This window comes from Camelus bactrianus, chromosome 15 (genome assembly GCF_048773025.1).
Source record: "Camelus bactrianus isolate YW-2024 breed Bactrian camel chromosome 15, ASM4877302v1, whole genome shotgun sequence".
In the NCBI taxonomy this organism is placed as follows: Eukaryota; Metazoa; Chordata; class Mammalia; order Artiodactyla; family Camelidae; genus Camelus; species Camelus bactrianus.
This window is the reverse complement of record NC_133553.1, coordinates 36535548-36559357: the sequence shown is the minus strand read 5'-3', so window position 1 is coordinate 36559357 and position 23810 is coordinate 36535548. Positions and strand designations below refer to the sequence as shown.

The following is a 23810-nucleotide window of genomic DNA, read 5'->3' as shown; positions in this document are numbered from 1 at the left end:
CTTGTAGGACTGTTTCCTGCTAATCTTAGGTTTGCTGTTGGGGTGAGGAGATCTGGATTTTTTTGGTTAATGTGAACATGAGCATTCTAAATGAGCCTTTGCTTTCACTTTGCATTTGCAATGTGTTCTGAAGGCGCCAATCCCCTCCATACTCTTCTGAGACAGAGTGATGACAGTGACCAAGGAGTCACATCGCAGATACGTGCGAGCAAACAATGCCCCCAAATGAAACAGCTGCCCTCGTCCAGAAAAAGACATTAATTTATAAAACCCAGTGACTGTGGTAATGTTCAGTTAATTACTTTCAACAGAATTACTCAGGAAGTTTTACTGTTTTTAAAATCACCACAGACACTAATGTTTTATACCGACTCATGCTTTTATGGGAAAGAGAATTCTAGTGTAATATTCCAAGAAGGAGTAAAAGAGAACTTGGAAATTCATTTCCCCCTCTAGTTTTCTCATTCAAAGACTCTGAAGATGAGAAGTGCGTGTGTGTGTATGTGGAACTTAGAAGAAAGCCATTGATGATTTTCAGAAAATAAGCATTGACAACAGGAATGGACTGGATACGAAGAGATGCAAATAAAAACGAAGACTGTAGAAAAGTGGTCAACTTGTGACAGAAATCAAAATGATCGTTAGAATGTAAAGAACAAGAGCGAAAATACTTTGAAAGAAGATTCTTCCACACAGTTTCCACTGTTAAAGATGTCAATCAGGTGGGGAATCAGGGCACGATAGTGCTAGGAAAGCAAGTGCTGGGCGTGTAAGCCACCCTGGAGGGGGTCGGGTGGGCAAGGCTATCCCAGAAGGCTGCCTGGAGGAGGTGCCATCTGAGTCAACTTCTTGAAAAATAAAAATAAATTGGCCAGAAACTAAAGTACAACAGAGGCGAGGAGGAGTAAAAAGTACAATACTTAGGACTGTGGGTAGAGCAGACGAGGGGAGAGGTGGTTTGCAGAAGGAGTCACGAGTCATGAGAACAAGGCAGGGATGATTAACATGGGGACAAGCAATAGCTGTGTTTTTAACCTAGGTGAGGGAGCAGAGGACAAAGCCAGTGTCTGTTGGAAGAAAGTCGCTTCAGGACCTTGCCAGGTGGAAGCGAGGGGTTTTTTTGGTTCTGTTATTTGTTTTTTGTTTTTTTGTTTTTTTCCTGGTGAGGAAGTTAGAAGAAACTGGGAAGAGTGAGCCTGGGAGAGGAACAGCCATGGGAGAGGACGCAGGGAGGAGAAAGTCTGACTTACGGACACAGTGCCAGACACGGGAGAAGAAGAGCCGGCATATCTGGGTGAAAGAGGCGGCTCCTGAAAGCAGCATAAAGCGCCGCGGAGGAAGAAAAACCGGAGCCGCAGCTCTGCATGAGGTGGAACAGGAAGCACGTCCGGCGACGGCGCCCAGAAACAGCGACGCCCCAGCAGCACGAGCCCCGTCATGACAGCCGCACAGGGGCACGGCCAGGGCCCGCCACAAGCAAACCGTCTGGGAACACTTAAACGGAATTGTACAAACCATTCTTCCTTAGGCCTTATCTGTAGCAAATTCTAGGGTCCCAAATGCAGTTCTAATGCAACAGGGTGTCTCTCGTATTAAGAAGATAAAATGATTTATATATACCTGGTTCAAGTCTGTCATTTTGTTCAATTGATATGTCAGTTCATTCAATATGGGCACCTCTTTATCAAAACCTCTGATATTATTTTAGGTGCTATACACAGCAAACAGAAAATTTCATAAAAATAAAAGCATGATTTGGTAGTAAACTCTTCTCACTATTATCTTTGAAGGTGGGAAGAAACTTGATCTTCTTTTTTTAAATAACAAATGAACATATTTTCCTCAGCTTTACCTACATTCATGGTATAGATCCATTACAAATACACAATAAGACCTCAAGAGTTCTATGGCATTTTACAATGTTTGCATTCTAAATTCTGTGGTTTCACTGTCTTTAATTTTTTTTTCCTACCAAAGGTCTTTTTTTCCAATCAGAAATTATTTTTTAAAAACTCCTTCAATGATAATTTATTTTACAGGTTAACTAAACACATTAAAAAAAAAACCCACTCTGCCAAATATAACAGTTGAGTGATATATATGGTCTCTTGCCTTTAAAAAAAAATGTACATATACAAAACCTGTAGCGGACCTCCCTTGGAAGAGAGAACAAGAACGCTTTTTGAGTTCAATTGTCAGAACCACAAGGATGATTTGCACAATGTGTGCCCTGACAGCAGGGAGCTGCTCTTTTTTCCTTTTGCTCTGCTTGTAATTTAACCAAAGCACATAGAGGAAGTAGCCTCCCACCTAGAAGTGTTAGCAGATCATTCCTCCACTAGGTGTGGTCCATTATATCTTTGATAAAATGAATACTTATTCTACAGGACTAGCTAGGATTTAGACGAAGGGGTACAGAAGGAACACATTCTCGAATGCAGGGAGACTATTTTGTGCAGTAGGTACCAAGTGTCTGCCATAGGTGAGGCACTGTGCTAAGCGGTGAGCTGGGTTCCAGGCAAGGCGAAGAGGAATGACAGAGCATACAGGGTCCCGTTACCAAGCTAATGGATGTGGACTTCAGGCTGCAGGCAGTAGTAAGCAGCTGACAGTCTTAAGGATTTAAAACCAGATTTGTTTCGAAAATGTGAACTGGCAGCAGCATGGAGCAGGAATGGAGGAGAGGCAGGGAGAGAAGTCAGGAGGCTGCTGCCAGCCACAGTCCAGGTAAGGGATGCCTGGGGCCGTGGTAACAGAGGCGCAGAGAGAGGTCTGAAGAATACCGCTGAGGCAGAGTTGGCAGGATGAGGGCTTGGATGGATAGGGAGAAAAATTAAAGTGTGACTTCAGGATTTCCAGTATGGCATGTTCGGCAATGAATGAGTGTACACAGGGAGAATAACAGTCGGAGGAGGAACAGTCATTAATTTGGTTTCGGATAATTTCATGTGGAGACGTTACAAGACACCCTGGGGGAAAGGTCCAATAATAGGCAGCTGGGAACAGAAGTGTAGCACTCAGAAGGCAGAAGATAGTAACTTGGCCACCCACACCATGTAAGTAATAGTTGACCCGGAGAAGAGGATAAAATATCCCAGGAGGATAGAGTAAAAAGAGGGCTAAACATGCAACTCTCCGGGACATTATTTACGAAATGGTGATTGAAAAAGAATCTAAAATGAGACAGAAAAACACCAGTGCAAAAGGTAGGAGGACAAAGGGAAGAGTAATGTCCTGAAGTCCATCAAAGGGGAATGGGGAGGGAAGACGAGAAACCACCGTTGACTGTTTCAGAGATGGAGTGAGACACGAGACTAATGGCTTGAGCAGACAGACGTCACTGATGACCCAAGAGGAAGACGTTTCACCCAGATGAGGGGTCTGAGGGCCTGATCTCAGTGTACTGAGGATCAAATGGGAGACGGTTCAACGGAGGTTGGGGGAGTAAGGATGTCCATTTAAAGAATCTGGAGGTCAAAATGGTGACAGATTATCCCTGGACAGTGACACTGCAGGGGATTTTCTTTCTTGATTCATTTTTGTATTTGCCAATTTTCTAAGAATACACATTAATAATGAGAGCAAAACAAAGAAATAAAGTGAAAAGGAAGCCAATTTTTAGGAGAATGTGGTGTCATGGGGTCCTCGGCCTTGAGAAGTAGAATTAAGTGGAAAGATCCTGGAAGAGGGTTTCTGGGCCAATATCTGCAAAGAATTAGCTATATGACCCTAAGAATAACATTTAGAACTTCTCTCTGGGCCTTGACTTCCTTACCTGTAAATGAAGGAGCTGGGCTGGATGAACACTGAGGTGGTCTCTGGATGTAGCAGTCTAGGACGTAGTTTGTGATGTGAGAATGAGCTCTTAAGTATATTAGAGAAAACTGGTATTTAAGGAAACACTATCATGAATTTTGTAAAGAATAAATATTTTATGATGTAAATAATCACTCCAATTTATACATCTTATAATTTCTGATCTTGTTTATCAGCTTTGCTTAAAGTGAGGAACAGCTGCATTAATAATAGTATATCTTTTTCTTTTCATTATATCTTCTATTATAAAAATGAAATTCAGTTCCTACCACATAGTCTCCTCTGTGCACCAATCAAAGCAGGGAACAGCATATTATGGGTAAAGTGTGAAGGCTGCAGTTGCCAAGACTAAATATTGACTGCTTCCTTTAGAGTGCCCAAGGACATAAAGTTGTTATTGAGCAATTATCACAGGCACTGAGGAAATGAAAAATCAGGCTATATTTCACATCCATACGCTCTCATAGGTGATGAGAGGTCTGGCCTGGACATTTTTTAGTGATTTCTGTTTCAGGTGCTTTTAGGCAATGCATAGCAATGTAAATGAGTGGCCAAAGGCCCAGGCAGTGAAAACAACAGACCAGACGTAAAAACAAAAAATTAGGTAGGAGCCAAGAAGTAGTTTAGAAATAAAAATCCTAGGTCATTAAAGTTCTAAAGTACCTTCAAGGTCACCTAGGACAACATCCTGCTGGAAGTAGGAGGCCTTCTGCCAGCCAGTGGGGGTCCTACCTGCTCTTGGACATCACTAGGGAAACACCCACGATTTCATGAGACAGCTGTGTGCTGACTACCTCTGGTTATTAGAAATGTCATCTGCACACTGATCCGAAACCTGCCTTCCTGACATCCACCCAATAGTCCCAGGTCTGTTCTCAGTAAGACACCACCTCTGATAACTATTCTGCTGCTCCTTGTCGGAATGCCTGCTGCCCTGGGGAAATTCTACAGCCAAGCGAAAATACTATAGCCTGGGTAACAAATTTATCTTTCTTTTCTTAATTACTTTCCAGGAAGGATGAGATCCGAGCTGTTAGTCTAACATGTGTATAATGAAACTAGCTTGAGTCCCTGATAAAAACTTGAACTTCAATTTGGTACAAAATGTTTTGTTCCATGTAACAGCAGCTTCTTTGACGGGAGAAAGACACACACACTTTTAACCAGCCTCCACTTAACCAACTTGTTCGATCAACCCAGAAAAACATCCTGGCTTATACCCACGAGCAGGTGGAAGGCCTACAGCCAGTTGACTGTTCTCGGGTGGGTCTGCACACTTCTGTTCTGATGTGTTGAGTAGTTTGCTGGCTGACCGAGACCCTGCTGTGTTTCTTCTCAAACCCTCTGTGCCAATGTATTGATCTTTGTAATTACATAAATAGTACATAAATCAAGAAAATATGAGTGAGTAGAAGACTTGTTTCTAGAACAAGTAAAAGCTTTAGAAAGACTAAGGTTGAATTAGGGGGAAAAATGCTATCAAAGGAGGTGTGGATAAGACAACTGTAGAAAATTGAGAAAAACTAAAAATCTAGAGGGATTTTGCACTCATTTACTTTGAAAAGGCCTTTCAATTCTTACTCCCTTTCAAGTAGGTGATGTAGATCATGCTTACTAGATGTGGTTTATGCAAGACAAGTCATGCAGAATACAAATGGACTTTCACTCAAAGACAGAACTCAGCCCTTTTTCAGAGACTGGGGAATAAATGTATATTACAGGTTTTAAATTAAAATGTAAATATTTAAAAGACATTCTCTTTTTTATGATTTCCAGTTTTAATCACCTTTTTCAAACAACTGGTCAATTACTGGCTCTGATGAAGTCAGGGAGGAGGCTCTTACTGCAGTTTATAGCTGCTCTGTCTCTCAGGACATGGACAGACAATGGCTAAGATGAAGATGTCATCACAGACAATCTTAAGACTCCATATAATCAATTCAAGTTTGCCAAGAACCATACAAATTGAGGTATGGTAGAAATCAGAGTTGCCAGGAACTATACAAATTAATAAGCTCCACAAGTTACTACAGCAGATTATACTGACATGGACCAATAAAACAACTGAGTATGTTTGAAACAATTTTGGCAGAAGCCAGAGAACTATGGGGAAAATATGCAACAAATCCAGAAATTAAAGGATCAGATATAATGTTAAGAGGAAAGAGAAACTATGTATTTGTTGGTGGACAAGCTTTACCAAGCTGAGTTCTTTGCGAAAGCAGGAGAGTGCTTTGTGAACTCTGGGAGAACTTTCCAGAAAGTCACTCAACAAGAGAACAAGGAAATGAAGGGAGCAAAAAGGCAAAGCAGGTATTAGGGACTTGGTCACAGAAAAACTTTAAAAAATAGGAGATGAGGAACAAGGCTTACAAAAAGAGTCACTGTAACGTTTTAAGGAGCAATTTACGGGTGAGCCAGTCTAGTTCACCAAGAATGGTTCAGATGGTCTCATGATCCTATTAAGGCATCATTAACCTCTAAAAAAAGAAATGAGCCAAGTTCAGGACCCCAGACATGTCCCATAATTGAAGCTATGTGAAGTGAACGAACCATTTCTCGACATTACTAACACATTCTATCAGAAAAGGATTTGTTGAACTCATCTACAAAACAGAAACAGACTCGCAGATATGGTAAACAATCTTACGGTTACTGGGGGGAAGGGGGTGGGAAGGGATACATCTGGGAGTTTGAGATTTGCAAAGGTTAACCACTATATATGAAAATAGATTAAAAAACCCCAAATTTCTTCTGTAAAGCACAGGGAATGATACTGAATATCTTACAATAAACTTTAAGGAAAAAGAATATGAAAATGAACATATGTATATATATGCATGCCTGGGACATTATGCTGTACACCAGAAATTGACACGCTGTAACTGACTATACCTCAATAAAAACTAAATAAATAAAAGAAAAAAAGAAAAAAGAAGTATTTCTAGTTAAAAGGCCCCAACTCAGAAGAGATCACAAAAAGAAGAGGAATAGATAACCCTTATGTGTTTGGATTGTAATACTTCATTTTAATACTCCATATAGTACTTAGTTATTAACAAATGGCTTTTATGTATGTGATTTAAAAAAAATACAACTCTGTGAAGTAAATATAAATCTTGTTTTACAGTTCAGAAAAATCAAAACTCATAGATGTTGAATGACATGCCCAAGCTTACACAGTTGGGAAAGAGCACACCAGAACTCTGGTCGTTCCAATTTAAAGTATTACAAAAATTTGGAAAACAAAGGAAGAAGCTAAAATTACCATTAATTCCAAAAATTATCTTTTTATGTCTTCTTTCCTTCCCTTCCTCCACAAATTATGATCACTGGAGTTTTCACTTGACATTGTATCATATGCATTTATCATGGCTGCCTAATCTTCCTAGAGATCACTTAATGACTATAGAAAATTAGATGCAAATCGTTTAAGTCAAAATAAGACTGCAGGGAAGGGGCTACTCTACAAAGCCAAAGACAAATAAGAAAAAGGCAGTTATTTAACTAATCCTGTTATTGGCCAGTCAGGTTTTTGATTTTTGGTTTGTTTTTTTGATGAAAAGTCTTTTCTTTATGGCTCATGAGTTGTGGTGGTGCTCATTGAATGAAGAGCAACCCCTCCCTCCAGTCATTCTTTCTTCCCCTTCCTAGCCATCTGAATGACTGTCTGTACATTTAATTCTGCACCCCTCGCCTCAGAAGAAAAATGTGTGCAGATGAAAGTATTTTTTATATTTTATTCCCTATTACTTGCAAAGAGAAGCCTTTCACACAGAACAAGGGTACCCTACTGAGGAATAGTGAAAGCTATCTCAGAAGCATGGATACAATCAACCAGGATTGAGCATGACAGTAACACAGTCTCTGTTTCATTTTATTTGCGTCTCTAAGGGCCAGTCAGTCTTCTACTTTCCTCAAAATACAACCATACTATAGCCACATGGCACAACCTAAAAGGGTAATCTGGAAGTTGATGGATTTATCTGGAAAGCTATCAGCTCTATTCCCATTCGTGCCATGATGACACAGCCACTCTCTAGGGCCAAACTCTGGAAAAAAAACACCTTAAGAATTCCAAGTGGAAGGAAGCCTTTGTAGATCCTGAGAGGTCTATATGTTGCTTTTAATTTAGAGAAGTGTCAAGATACGTTTCTCCAAGGGCCAAGAAAGAAGAATTATGCAACTTAATGAGATGTTGCCATATTAAACCCTGAGCTGATGGCTCTCTGAGTTTTAGGCAATTCCCAGCCAATGTTCTCATCATTTTGGCTCTTCACCCTACCCATGGCGTCTCCAGCTTGGAAAGCACGTTAGAAGCCAGCTAGCTTCAACAGTCATCGCCCACATCCTAATTCCAGTGATAAGGCAGGCTCAGAAAAAGCATGGAAGCTTCCAGAAAAAGCATGGTGCCAAAATATCTGGTGATTTCTTCCCTCACTCCCAGAGTGTCTCGCCCCCAAACGGGGTAGGGACAGGCCCCTGAGATAAGCCCTCCAGCCCAACAGTGCCACTCACCTCCTGAGGCCCGGGAGCGGCACTGCCCGGTCATGGGGCTGTACTCCTGGCTTTCGTCGGCGCACACACACAGGAAGGATCCTTCTACGTTTTCACAGAAGGCTTCCCCACACACGCCACTGAGCAGCTCACACTCGTTCACATCTGGAAAAGGGAGCACAGATCAAGTCAGACATGCTCCTCACTCCTGACAGCTCTTTGTCTTACCAGCTGTGCCAGGGCCGGCAGTGTCTGCTGGACACAAGGGGTCCCCAGGGAGCCATCAGTCCCTTCTGCTCTTTGTGCGAAGGGGCTCCCAGAGGCAGGGCTGCAAGCTTTGGTTTGTGTGAAAGGGCTATGAAAATGCAAAGCGAAGTTTTCAAGTTCCAATTCCGGCTCTAAGGAACACCTTGGAATTGTACCTCGGGCATTGCATGTACACGTTGACTGCTTAATCTTCTCCTCCCTGAGGACATAATGAGGTCCTAAGTACTGATACTCTTCTCTCAGTTCTTAATTTGAGGAAAATTAGCAGCATGGGCACTTCAGAAACCATAGAATTCTTTAAATTCATTTTCAGAAATTGTTTTCAATCTACTCAAATGTCTAAAACCATAGCTCCCTAGCAGCCAAAATGTCCCTAATTTAACAACCAGGATTCAGGTTGTGTATCCCTTTGAGAAGTGAAGGGAAGACCCCTGGAAATAGTCACGGGGCTACATTAATCATTCATGGGAAACAAATCCGTCCAATAGCTTCTCAATGACTTCACTATGCCTTTAAAAACTCTGCTGGTGTTCCACAGTGTACTTTCTATTTTGCTAGATGTTTTTCTTTTGTACTTAAATATACTGAACTGAAACACAAAAAACTCACAGATAAGTCAATGTTATTCAATATTATGCAAGGACATAGCCAGAAAGAAAGGCTAATTTTATGCCTGCCCTTGCCCAATACTACTTTTTACCTTTTCTCCTCTGAAGAAATTTTACTCATGAGTGCCCAGTTAAACAAAGTACCAGACTTGACATCTGAAACGCTCATGTATTCTATGCATTAAACATGACTAAACATGTACAAACATTAGCTTTCATGAGCACACTCTGACATGGTTTATACAAAGTTAAACATTTGAGCAATTATCCAAATCATTTAGAAAAAAATACTATTTTCACTTGCTATACCCAGTTAATTGGACAAAAGGTTTATGTCTCTTGACTTATTTGGTTAATTACCTCAGTTTCCATTTCACTTTGTATATAAACAGATATAAATCCAATGAGCTGAGTTTTGCTTATAAAAAGATTTTATGACAAAGTAAAGCAGAGAGTTGGTATATTTAATCCACCTAGACAGTCATAATTTAGGCCAGAAAAATTGACTTTAGAAATTTGCCAGTTTGCATTTATCAATTTTAGGTAAATGTCAAGTGGAATTTTCCACTTTCTAATTTGTATTATTTCCATGGCTATTGAAATCTCTCCTACCAAACTGCATTCATTCAATCAAAAAGTGTTTTCTCGTTCACTCCTGTGGGTCAGACTGGGGAAGCAATGATGAGTCAGGCAGGCCCAGCTCCTGCCTTCAGGGAGCTCACCGTCAAGCCAGGGAAACCAATCAGACACGCGTACAGGCCAGGATAAGTGCTGGCAGTGGAAGTGCAGAGCGCTCGGAAAGCACGGAACAGTGCACCTGAAGCGCAGGGGTGGGCAGAGGCAGGCCATCAGAGCCAAGCTCTGTCTGAAGGAAGAGACCGTAAGGAGGATGGTGGGCAGCCAGGGTCCTCGCAGAGGGAACAGAGTGGCCAAAAGCTGGCCCCAGAGGGCTGACTCAACTCAAACCCCATAGAACACCCAGTGTGGCGAGGTGCATATGACAGGTGCTCCGTGCATATTTTTCAAAGAGAGCCTCAACAGACAAAATATACCACCACCTGTTGAGTTCATTAAATGGTCAGAGCTATTTCTTCTCTAAGGGTGGTGTTTTATGGTCTGAAATGAAACATTGACATAGGTTTGGTTCTAACCATCTGGCTGGTTAGAGATGAACACTAACCAGGGGCTCAGGAGCTATGTGGGCTCAGTGGTTGGGCATCTGATATCTCAGGAGTTAACATTTACTAAGCATCTACAACAGGCCGAACACGAGGCGCAGCCAGGACACACACACACACACAGTTCTCAGTCACATGGAGCTGGTCACACTGGACAAGGCAGTTACAGGCAGCACACACATGATTAAATTATTGCAAAAAAAAAAAAAAAGGTTGTTAAGTACGGCAACAGATTCTGCTCTAAGTATTCTGGGAGCAGGTGGAGGGCTCACAGCTTAGCATTGAGAGTGAGAAGTGGAGCAGGGATGGTATCTGGGAGGAGGTGACATCTAATCTCCGGCTTCAGGAGTAAGCAGGATGAATCTAGGCTCGGGGAAGGGGAGGTCAGGAGGATGTTCCCAGCAGAAGGAGCAAAGAGCAGCCTAGTAACTTCCCAGTTATGTGAGCAACCATAAGCAGTTTTATGCCGCAGGAATGTACATGGTGAGGAAGCAGGTGGTGACGCTGAGAAGGTAAGTGGGGGCCAGATCACATGACCTATTAAGTCAAAATATTTAGGGAATAGGAGATGGTTTTTATCGCTTGTATTTTTTAGCGCAAAGGAGACTAAAGTAGGGGCTGGAACAAATGATTACAACAGTGTTAGCTTAAAAGCAGTTACTATTCAAGTGATTTTATCAGTAAACTTCCAAACAGATTGTTTTCCCAGTTTAATACAGATGGGAAATGAATGGATCCTTTAATTACAAATTTCCACACCAAAAAGTTACTGACTCCCCCTCAAACGTTGTCTGTCATGTAATGGACAGAGCTGTTTTTCTTAATTAAGAATAATGAAAAAGCCTTGTAATCTGTCAAGTTCTGAAATGAATAACCTTTCTTTCACATTTAATTATTCTAATTGCAAATATGTCTCACAATGAATTTGATTTAAAGAAATCATGGCTGATCAGAACTTGAAATATAAGGTATCTTCTTCCATGTGAGCATGTGCTGGACCATATTCTCGGACATCTGATGATATTCAAGATTCCTTCCAGCTCTGTCAATCCCAGAACAGACTGAAGAAATATGGTTGCACAATCCAAAGCATCATTTTACGGGTGTTATTCCTGGAAACAGAAACTCTTGCCAACGCTTTTCCTTAAACGCATTGCCTAAGGAGGTGCATTTTGAAGACAGACAAGATCTACCGCACACCAGACTCCATTTCCTGTGCAGGAGGGACTGCAGCGTTCCGCATACCCAGCTAAGAGTTTAAACAGATGCTCTTTTTAATAATACGTTTAAATCCTAAGTTATGCGTCTCTATTTCTTAATGTCCTCAACCATTTCAGAAGCCACGGGATCTTTTTGCACATCTTCAAACTGTATGACAAGATCAAATGATGATGAAATTCTGTCCCGATTACCTTGCTTCCAATCTCTCCTGTGGTTGATGTTTCTCTTCAATGGGGAGATGTGAAACATGGCGGTGAGAAAAAATCTAAAAACTCACCCACACACCCTTGCCCATCCTGTGGGGCCTGAAAGCCCTGATAACAGAGGCAGCGGAAGGAGCCAGCCGTATTGTCACAAAACCCGTGAGTGTCACAAACAGTGTTGTTTACACATTCATCAATATCTGCAAAAAAGACATGGAGCATGAGACACAAAACACAGACTGACAAACACCAGATATTAATGGGTAGACAGAGGTGCTCAACACACCCCGGTCAGTATGAGATGATCATGTTTACACAGAACGAACTTTTCAAACATTTTACATACAAATAAAATGTTTTGATGAACATGTCTCAACAGACAAAATACTGGGTTCTATGAGAAAACATTGACTTTTCCTCAGGAAATGTTTTCAAACTGAAATGATGGCTGCAATGGCTGTGGTCAGTGTTTTCTACATGTTTTCAACTCTTATTTGCAAGGAGAGTATATTCCTCCTGGGGGAACAGTGAAAGTATTGCCACCTTTTTGGATTGCAGTAAACGCCAGTAGTTCTATCTGCAGAACTAGGGGGTGGGGGGGGGGAGTGGAAGCATTGGTCTGCCTGGGCAATGATTTACTGAACCCTAGAGATAACCTCGGTCAAGCCTAAACAGCATTCTCTCGAAGGAAGGAGAGGAGGCGGAAGGGAAAGGGAGAGGGGCAGCGAGGTCAGGGAGAGAAAGGGCCTGATGAAATCAGCAGTGTAGCCAGCCAGTCCCAGTTACTCCAGAGGAGAGATTATAGTCACAAGATTTCCTGTCACCAAGTTATAGCCATGCAAGGTCCTAAATGTCAGTGCTGCTTCAACTGATGAGCCAGGGGCCAACTTGTAAATTCATTTTGTTCTTTATATGCTTGATGAGAAAATAGTTGTATGTTTTTATTCCCCACTAATAAAAATGTTCTCACAAAAGCAGTCTCAATTGTAAAGTTACAAATGGACCATCTGCTACAGTCCTTCTTTATCTTCACAGTTACTCACTTTCCTCCCCCTCCTCGCATCCCCATCATCCCCATTCTCCTTGTCGACAGCTGCGCCGCACACTCCCACCATCCAAGCTCCCTGTCTTCCCTGCCTCTGGACCAGACAGTCCCCAAACGTAAGTTGTGTAGAAACCGTCAAGAGGAAATGAAATTACTGCATCCAAATGCACATGAAGAAGATTTTACTTTTATGTTCAAATAATGACGTAACATAACAAATGATCAAGAAAATGACAAGTTAAATAGCACTCGACAGAATTTAGTTTGGGGGAGTTCATACTAACAAAGTTGAGTTTTCTCTTTCTAAAATTTTTAACGCCGAGGCAAAAAATTTTCAAGAAAATGCATGCACGTAGATCCCTCGCCTCTCTTCCAGATTTCCCAACACTACCAAGCGTAACTTCGGAGACTGTCTCACTTTTGAATTGTAAAATTTGACTACAAAGGTTTCCTAATTTTCTCAGTTCAAAACTGTGTCCCTTCTCCTTTCAAGGCTGGGCCCGTTCTCCATCTCTACCGTCTCCTCTCCCTCTAGTCCCACCTGCTTATCCTTCTCCTGCATCTTCAGTGATTCCCCCGGCTCCTTCCCTCACTGCCCTCAAAAATGTTAAGATCTCTTAGAGAAAATGCTCATTCTTTCTGTCACTGCAAGATGTATCAAAAGAACTATCTATGCTCATTGCTTTTATTTCCTAATATATCTCATCAGGGAAAAGGGAAATAGTAACAATACTAATAACATTAACAACATTGGTGCGTTCCTAGAACATCTATGACAGTTCAACAAAATAACACATGTAAAGTGCTCAGAACATTGCCTGGCATGTAACACAGGAAGTGTACATGCTACCAACAACTCCTCCTCCCCCTCCCTTAAGGACTTACAATCTGTCCTTCTGAATTTTTATCCCACAAAACCCCTTTGAGAAAAACCACCAATGGTCAACTCACCATTAAATTCAATGATCATCTTCCAGTCCGTCACTGTCACCCTTGACCTCTATGTCTGGCCAACACCTTCTCCTTGACCTCCCTTTTCATGACCCCTGATAGAATACTACTCTCAGTCCACCTTTAACCACGATGGCTCATGCTCACCCTTTGGCAGCCTGAAGGTGCTGTGCTGTCCGCCAGGGCTTGGACGGGCCCTCCCTGGGATCTGCTCTTTCCCCAGGACTCCCGTCTCCTCTGGTCTCCGCCCTCTCCAGACTTTACTTGGCATGAACCCCCAGTTCTTGTCTCCAGCCGGGATCCTTCTTATTCTTGATCATTACCGTGTGATCCTCTGTTACCGTCTCCAATGTACCAAGCCTAAAACCACATTCACTGTCTATTTACTAAATTTCCCTTCCTGACCTTAGTGGGGTGTCTCACCTTTATCCTTCCTTTTCTGTATTTACATCTCACCTCAACTTGACAAGACTCCACGAAATTATTTCACATCTGAAAAAAAAATGAGTCTCTCTTGCAGCATCTCACCACAGAGAAGACCCTCAATAAATCTGTTCTGATGGATTTCCAAAGTCAGCATCAGGCTGGGACCACAAGGGACTGACTAATTACAACCATGGGAGGGTAACTGCACTGCTTCATTGGGTCCCTTCACACAGGACACTGCTAATTTCAGACTTCCTGAAATGGGCATGTGTTGAAGAGATTATGTTATTTACTGAACCACAGGATTTAGGGAATGGAAAGAAACTCAGAAGTGCTTTAATTACCGCTTATATACTAATGATTTCCCAGTCTCTCTCAAGGGTTGGTCTCTGTCCTTTGGAACCATTTATCTAATACCTATTGGACATGTTCGTAGTAAGGGAACTTACTGTCATGCTCCTCCTCAACTCACCTCCATTTCTCCTGCGTTCCCTGCTCCAGAGGACCCAGCCTGTAACCCCACCATGAACCTCAGTGTCAATCCTTCCCTCTCTCCTACTCCCTGTCCCCCCACCCCGTATCATACCTCTCATCTTTCCTGAAAGTCCTCAGACTCCTAATTGGTTTCTTTATCTTCAGTCTTGCCTGCCTCTCTCTAATCCATTCTCGACCAAACCGCAAACCTGCCAAGGACAGTACCTTGCCAAGCAACACTCAATACCTCTTTGTGGCTGGAGTGTACCAACCTCTCTCCTTGGCAGAACACAGATCCCAGAGCCCCCTTCATCATCTGGTGTCTGGCTACACATCTGGCCGTAGTTCTTAGCCAACCTCCTTCCCATTTTACACTCCAGCCCTATGATGATGTGTACTCAAGTTCTTTGAAAATTCTATACTCTTTCATTTCTCACTGACTTCACGCACACCCCTGCCTCCACTAAAAATTCTCCCCTTTGCCTGCTTTGCTCAGAAACTCCCCCTGGCTCCTGGTCAGCCCCAGAGACACCTGCTGTGCAGTACCTCCTGTGTGGCAGACGTCAGGGCCCCTGCTTTGTGCTCCCAGAGCGTTTGGGGCCACTACAGTGCTTATCAGGGCTACTTTTGGGGGTGAGGAACCTTCAACTAACCCTCACCAGCAACTTATTTCCCTATAAAATGGGACAGTGGACAGCAAAAGAGGACAAAGAGAAAGCAGCACGTAGGAACCTGGTGGCTTTCAGTCCAGAATCTTGAAATGAAATCTCTTGCTTTCCTTTTTGTTACTTCCATGCACTTACAGGTAATGGTTAACGATGGCCAGCTCAGGAACTGACTAACTGACCTTAAGGTGAACAAATCCTGAGCTGGTTGTGAATTACTGGGCGTCTTGCCGTCTCAGACTTACTGTAATAGTGATTAGCAGGGGAAGTTTAGATGAGCAATATTTTGGATGTCAATGAGTAGGAAAAAATAACATGAAATGCCTGGAGACTAGCTCTTCAACAACTAATAATTTATGACAATGATATACTGTAACTCTCTGCAGTTTCATGTTTTCAACAATGAGATGAGGCAATAGCTTAATAAGAGGACATTGTTTGTTTCGCTCCTCTGACTAATGACCTGTATTTTAAAAGCCCATGATTTCATTAGAACTTTCTTTGATGATGTTAGCTCTGAGATATTCTTCTATTGTTAGTCCTGTCTGTAAATACAATTATAAGAACTGCTACAACTAAGATTAACTCTGTAAGAATAAAGCTAAATGTTAAGAAAATTTATCATTAGGTTACGATAAAAGCCCTACTAAGATGCAAACTTCATTAAATGGGTGAGCAAAACCCATCCCATTTTTGCTGAAGTTGAATTGTGAATATTAAATGAAATGTTGAATGATCCAAATACCGCAGGTTTTATTTTTGCGTAATTAAAGGGAATTCTATTAAATAACTAACAGAATTCTGCTTAGGCGTCTGTAAAAGCCATGCATGATGCCATCACCAGTCACCCCGTCCACCTGCTAAGTGGTAAAGGTGAGGAAGGCGCGGCTGTCCAGAGGTCTTGCAGTGGGCAACCCAGATGAGCTGGGTACACGACCGTGAGAGCTGATTTCTCATGCAAGTTTTTGCTCTTTACATTTCATTGAACAAGGCAGATACCTACAAATGTTATCATTTCAATGGAAATTAATTCAAGAAAGAATTATATAGACCCAAGAGAGCAGATCACTGATGTGAATTCTCCAATAATGAGATTACCTAAATGTCAGAAAGAGCAATACAGCATAGTCCTGGGCGAACGGAGCTGCCAGGGGCTTAATTTTAAAGGAACAGTGTTGTCCATGACTGACAGGCCCACACTTTGAGAGTCTTAACCATTGCCTTATTTGGGAGATGAATTTTCCTTACCCAAAGGCTTTTTACTTAGTCCATTTTCTCAATGAACCAACAGTTTTTCAAAACCTGCTGTTATTAGAGATTCTACACAGAAGAGCAGAACTCCCACCAGGTGCCGTGTACCCGCGATGCTCCCTTGGGATCACCCTCTCACTTGGGTAAAGTGAACCGTGCCATGAGATGAAATCATAGAGAGGAGGCAGGATTTTCCAAAAGGGGCCAGGGTCAGATAAACCTATTTACTAACCAACAAATTACAAAACTGTGTTCAAAGACCTCAACCACGGAATTCAAAACAAACCCTCAATGATTCCATCAGGTGTTCCATATTATACGCAGATCGCCTGTGTAAATGGGGAAGAAGGTCTGTGCGTATGTTCTGTCAATTAAATGATGTGGTTTTCTTTGTCTCAGTTTTTGGTTTTGTCTTGAATTAAGAAAAAAGTATCTTTTTCCTACTTTCTTAACATCTCTGACCTCTGTTTTGTTGACTTTCCTTTTCCTTATTCTGAGCAAGACATACCCACCTACTCCAGGAAGGGGCTTTCTGATGAGCCTGCCTTCGCTGCCAGGACTCTCTAAGAGGCAGGTGATGGGAACAGGGGTCACTGTTGGTAACGGATCACTCACAGGAAAATCTCCACAGCTCTTGCATGGCTGGGAAGAAAAAGCCTTCTTGTCATCAAAGCATTTTTGGATGAATGATAAGGTTCACTTCAACTCAAAGGGACTATGAAGATTATCCAGTTCAATTCCTTCATTTTAAGAAGCAAAAAAACTGAGGCCTACAGGGGAGAAGTAACGTGTCTCAAGGTTACCCAGTCAGTTGGCGGTAGAGCTGGCAAAGGAGCAGAGCCCAGTGAAGGAACAACTTTCTGAATCAAAGTCTGGCTGCATCTACCATGTCTTCTTGCCTCCCACCATGGTGATGGTGATAAAAGTCAGCTGGAGAGGATAACCAGAACTAACCCAATGGTGAACCCATCAAGTATACTGGAGTGTGTGCATTACAAAGATGGAAGCCACAACACACCCTCCTCGACTTAATACTCACTCACAGTTTACTCAAGCACCCTCCTCTTGTCCTTTAACCAGGCCTTGCCATCAAGTATCATCACACTTGGAATCTGAGTATCGGAGGTACTGCAGATCCTGAAGATGCTATTTTTCTAGGAGATCCTCAAGGGCCAAGGGGTGTGCAAGTCACGGAAGGTCCCAGGACCACGTCCCACATTGGTGCTGTGGAGCTCTCAGAAAAACGAAAATGACCCCCGTGTTCAGGCCCAGGCTTCCCAACCAACTGGAAATGGTTAATTATTTGGGCAGAATCTTAGGAGAATAAGCCAAAGAAAGGGGGCTGACACTGGAAGGGATGGAGGGTTCCTGCTTCAGGGGAGACATGGCCCTCGTGTTCCTTACTGAAAGCAGACCAGGAGACAGTAGATCCCGGCCAAGAAGTGGGACTGAACAATGTTAAACAGCTGAATAGCTGCCCGAAGGGGTTTTTAAATGGCATGGCTGCTGCCCAAAAGAGATTAAGGTCTCTCTCACAGCACAGGAGAGAAGCCAGGAATAAACGGAAGATGAGCGCAGGCCTAAAGAAAAAAAATAAAATAAAATTTAGCCAATAGGAAATTAAAAACTGGATTTGGAGATGGTCCAGACAATACAATAAGGATATGGAAAGAGCCTTTTAAAACAGGTCCACTGAGGTCTGGCAACATCAAGAAGGCTGAAGAATATGGGCCTTATGTTTTACGGAAAATAACTTTGTTCTGGGAAATGGGCATGAGCCAGAAAACAGACCAAGATGACGCCCCTGTGTCAAGGGTGACGGCCACGCCGCTGCCTGGCAGAGGAGGGTGGGGAGGAAACCTGCAGACCTTCACGGTCACCAGCACACTGTGGAAGCTCACAGTCTCAGACAAGCAATGAGAAATGACAGAGGTAGAGCAAGTTACTTCAAATCCAACTTTCTAGGACATAAATTCTGGAAAATAAGGCTGGCCAAGGAGAGATCAGTTTTCTCCCCTAGCCTGGAAACTCACTACTTTAAGAGACTTACTTAAATTATTCTTTAAAAATTACTCAGAGCAGCCTCCCAATTGATTTCTGGAAATAGCTAGAAGTACGCGAGAAACAAAACCAAAACCCTGCTCTGATTTTAATCAATCAGTACACGGACAACATTAAAGAGACCCTAATGGAAAACCACCCTAACATCACAGACAGTATCATCTCAGTTCTCTCATCCAAAGACACAGGACTCATCCTCAATTACCTCCCCACATCCGAGCACCCTGTGCCCCTGATTTTCTCTCTTGTTCTGTCTCCAGTCTCGCCCCCTCCCTCCAACCTTACTCAGGCTTCACCATCTCTCCCCCGAATTCCTCAAATGCCATCTCTTCAGAGACCGTTCAGGTGAAATAAATGAGCTTTCTCTCCTCCTTCCTCTCATTGACTCTGTTCTTTCCTTTGCAGCAGCATAATGATCGGTGGTCACGTGCTTTCTGCAAAGCTTCCTTGTGTATTTCCTGCCTGCGCCCTGCACTGCAGTCTCTAGAAGGCAGAGACCATATCTGTTTTGCTCATCACTGTATGTCCACAGCTTTGTACAGAGTCTGGCACATAACAGGTGTGCAGTGGTGACATTAAACATAATACTGTTTAATACCAAAGAAGGCAAGGCTTCCACAATCCAGCCTTTGCCTACCTCTTGAACTGTATCTTACACATCACTTTTTCCCCCCGCTCTCAAGCATTCAACTGAAACTAATTTACTTACTATATCCCTAAACCCATGTGCTATTTCATGTCTCCAAATCTTTGCTTGTGGCAACTCTTTGGCCAGGAAACACTCCCCCTGCAGCTCTCAGGTCGTATTTTTCACTGAGATAACTTTCTTCTGCCCTCCAAACTCTTTTAAGACTCAGCTGGAGCTTCCTGGAAGCTTTTTTGATCCAACCTTGTGTTGAAAAGTGTGTCTACTCACACAGAGTCTTCCTGCACCTCACTCTTATGAAGATCTTAATGTTGATGGTACATCACATGATCACCAAAACGCAAGGCTGAGCACCAAGCACTCACAGCCACAGCTCCTGGGAGAAAGAACCACTGACACCATGGGGCCGGGCGAGAAAAACAACTGGTCACCTTGTTAGTTTCCATCTCATCTGAAAGCAACACTTAAAATAAAGCTGCCCAGGAGACAGTTTAAAAAGTACAATTTATAATGCGGGAACCTGCATTTGGAATTTTCAAAGGCAAACTTGAGACACTCTTCTAGAATGAAGATAAAAGGACAAACTGATGGGCAAGAAAACACTCATTTTTATGTCCCAGTGTACAAAAGAGTTAAATTAAAAAAAAAACCACAAAGATAAAATGCTATAAGAAATACAGGTAAGTATACAATTGATCACAACAGAACAGGGAAAATGGCCAAATATAAAGCAATGAAAGAACAGCTCTATAAAACTAACAGGCACATTAAAAAATGGGGGAAATATTTGTAAAACATTCATATTTGTCCTTAATACACATATATCAGTTAGAAAAACACCTCAGATAGGCAAAAAGCAATTTCTCAGGAAAAAAAGGAGATAAGTATAAAAAGTTCACCTCACTAACATTAAACGCAAATTAAAATGAAGTATTATTTTCTTATCAAATTAACATAAAAATCTAAACATGAGTTTCTTTTTGGAGAGACTGTTAGGGGTGAGGAGGTTGCACTGGGGGCTGGTGTAAGCAGAAACTGGTGTCACATTTCTGGAAAGCAAGGAGGTCACATACATTGTTAAGACTCAAAGTTGCTTACATCCTTTGATCTTGTAATTAAATGTCTTAGAAGCTAGTGCAGGGATATGATCATTGATGGAAAAAATGGTTATACACAAGGTTTTTCATAAATAAACAGCAATGGCAACAAAGGACAGAGTCTCTCTCCACAATTAGAAGCTTATCTTTAAAAATACATGGTACAAGCATATGATAGAATTATGCAGTCAAAAATTTTAAAGATGACTTAAATATCAGAAAAATACAAATAATAAAATGTTAAGTGAAAAAGTAAAGATAAAAAGTATAATTTCTTATTTTAACACTTAAATACTGAAAACTATAAAAAAGAATCAGACCAAATATTAACTGGTTGGTTGATAAATGATTTTTTTTTCCTTTTTAATTCTCAACATTTTCTAAGTTTTCCACAATGAGCACATATTACACTTAAAATCAGAAAAATTATGTTTGCAATTAACTATTTGAAGATATGAAAGGAAAAAATTATTCTACTTGAATATATACCTAAGTATATTCTGCACCCTAACAGCAATGAGTAAAGTAAACCTGTGCGAAAGTAGAGCAGACATAAATATTCTAAAACACAGTGAAAAACTTGCAACATTTAAATATTTCTTACAATTGATAAGAAATGTTACCTTCCAATTGATAAGAATGTTGTATTTAAAATAAAGTGTTTTGCTTGAAATAATAAAAAAAATTTAAGAAAAATGCTGCTGATAATAATTATTAATTAATAGTATACACATATTTTAAGTTAGGAAACAACAGCAATTTTCAACAACTGCAGCTACAATTGAAAACAGCAAAGCAAACCAAAACATCCAAACAAAAAAGCTTAAGTGCTTTTTAATCTAGCCAAGATTTTTTTTTTTTTTTTGCATACAAAGCTGTATTTGTTTAGTTTCAAAAACTCTGGAGACGCTCCCACAAAGTACAATCTCCTGAACATGAACTCAGAGATTCTGTTGAATGAAAAATAAACACTTTGGAACTAATCCCTTCCTCAAATACAAATGGTAAATTGCCACTTGTAAATGTTTTCTATTTAAAGATTGACTTTTCTACGGTATACAGATAAGTACTGTATACAATTTCACTTTTTATTATGTGAAAGTAGGACTTAGGCCAATATATTTTAGATTCTAAATTTAACCTTTAATACCTTTTATTTTTCTTTCATTCAAAATTCTGTTAAATCACTGGAAAACATTGTTTATACACACACACACACACACACACACACATATATATATATATAGGGTGGGGGAGTGATATAATAAAAAATATTCCAAAAGAGTTGGGTAGGGGGAGGAGAGGAAAAGACCAAGGAGACAAGACAATTGGAAAACAAAGTAAGATACAGATTTGAACCTCCCAAATACCAATAATTCTATTAAACATATACAAACTAAATTCTTCAGTTAAAAGACAGAGTGTCAACCTGAATAGAAAAAAATGAATATATCCTTTTTACAAGAGAAAGAATGTTCACTATCAGAACATGAAAAGATAGGAAAAGATAAACTGTGCAAAATCTAACTGAAACAAAGCATATGTAGCTATACATAGACAAAGTAGATTTAAAGGTGAGATGCAATGATGGAGACAAATAGTGACATTTCAACGGAATGAAAGGGTTTATCCCCCAGGAAGATACAAAAATTCTTTATTTAATTCCACTGTCAGAAAATACATAAAACAAAATCCAGTAAACTAAAATTAGAAACAGCTAAATCTCATCACACTCTTGGGCATACATACAGAGGGAAACTTAACTCAAAAAGACACATGCACCACAATGTTCACAGCAGCACTGTTTACAACAGCCAAGACATGGAAACAACCTAAATGTCCACTGACAGATGACTGGATAAAGAAGTTGTGGTATATTTACACAATGGACTACTACTTAGCCATAAAAAATAATAAAATAATGCCATTTGCAGCAACATGGATGGACCTGGAGAATGTCATTCTAAGTGAAGTAAGCCAGAAACAGAAAGAAAAATATCTTACGATATCACTTACTTGTGGAATCTTTAAAAAAAAAAAAAAAAGACAAACTTTTCTATAAAACAGAAACAGACTTACAGACATAAAAAACAAACTTATGGTTACCCGTGGGGAGGGATGGGGGGGAGGGGATAAATTGGGAGACTGAGATTTGCAGATACTAAGTACTATATATAAAATAGATGAACAAGTTTCTACTGTATAGCACAGGGAACTATATTTAACATCCTGTAGTAACTTACAGTTAAAAAGAATATGAAAATGAATATATGTATGTTCCTATATGACTGAAGCATTGTGCTGTACGCCAGAAATTGAAACAACATTGTAAACTGACTATACTTCAATAAAAATATTTTTTTAAAAAAGAAAAGAAACAGCTAAATCTCTGTAATAATGGGGACTATAAAATACCATCTCAGTAAATGATGTGGTAAGCAGACAAAAAACAGTAGGGATATAGATGATGTGAACAATTTATAAGCTGGCCCTAATTAACATACGTAGGTCCAACTTCATAATGTACATTGGTTTCAAACGCACAAGGAATATTTACCAAAAATGACCATATTCCGAGCCACAACTAATTTCAAGGATGGAAGTCACTGAAAGCATGTTCTCTGACCAGAGATAGAAATTAATAAAAAAAAAGATACTTAAAAATCTCTGAATTTCTAGATGTTAAGCAAAACAACTCTAAATACGCATTAGCCAAAGGAAAACACAGTGATGGGCTTGAAATATTTTCACTTTAGTAACAAAAAACATCAGAACTTGTGGATGCGGTAAAACCATTCTTAGAAAGAAATGAATAGCCATAAATATGTATATTAGAAAAGGCTGAAATCCAGGATCCAAGGATCTAGCTCAAAAAGTTAGAAATAAAGACAAATTAAACCCTAAGAAAGTAGAAGAAAAAAATGTAAAAGCAGAAATTAACGTAACAGTAAATGAAGAAAACTCAACAAAAGAAGGTTGTTTCTTTGCAAAGACCAATACTCCTAGAAGACTGATGAAGAGCAAAACAGAGACAGCACAAATTACTAAAATGGAAAACTGGAAGGCATGAGTACACATTCTCCAGACATTAAGAGATAAGAAGATGATATTATGAACAACTTTGTGCCAATGCCCTGGAAATTTTACCTAAGATGTATAAATTCCTTGAAAAACAAAAATTACCCAAACTGACATGAAAAGTCAAAAAACAATGTTATTTAGTCTTTTAAAGAAATCTTAACTGCAGTTTAAAAACTTTCATAATACACCCCCTGCACCGCCCCCCCACCCCCAAATTCCAGGCACAAATGATTTTACCTGTGAATTCTTCAAGGAATCTAAGGAAGAAGTATCAACAATCTTTTACATACTTTTTCAGAAAAACCGAAAGAGAGAATACTTTC

The 23810-nt window shown here is 40.6% G+C and overlaps 1 protein-coding gene across 11 annotated transcripts in view; it reads right to left on the bottom strand.

Annotated features, from left to right (window-relative positions):
* Positions 1-23810, bottom strand: part of LTBP1 (latent transforming growth factor beta binding protein 1) — a 369687-nt gene that overhangs the window by 30691 nt on the left and 315186 nt on the right. For 4 of the 11 annotated variants that reach the window (XM_074378704.1, XM_074378707.1, XM_074378706.1 and 1 more), the window contains 2 exons: positions 11865-11990; positions 8335-8478 (listed from right to left, as the gene is read on the bottom strand). The exons of 3 other annotated variants lie outside the window; for them this stretch is intronic. In XM_074378704.1, the coding sequence (XP_074234805.1) occupies positions 8335-8478; positions 11865-11990 (270 nt within the window). The remainder of the gene's footprint in view (positions 1-8334; positions 8479-11864; positions 11991-23810) is intronic. 4 more of the 11 variants (XM_074378705.1, XM_074378709.1, XM_010967631.3 and 1 more) reach the window with 1 other exon arrangement.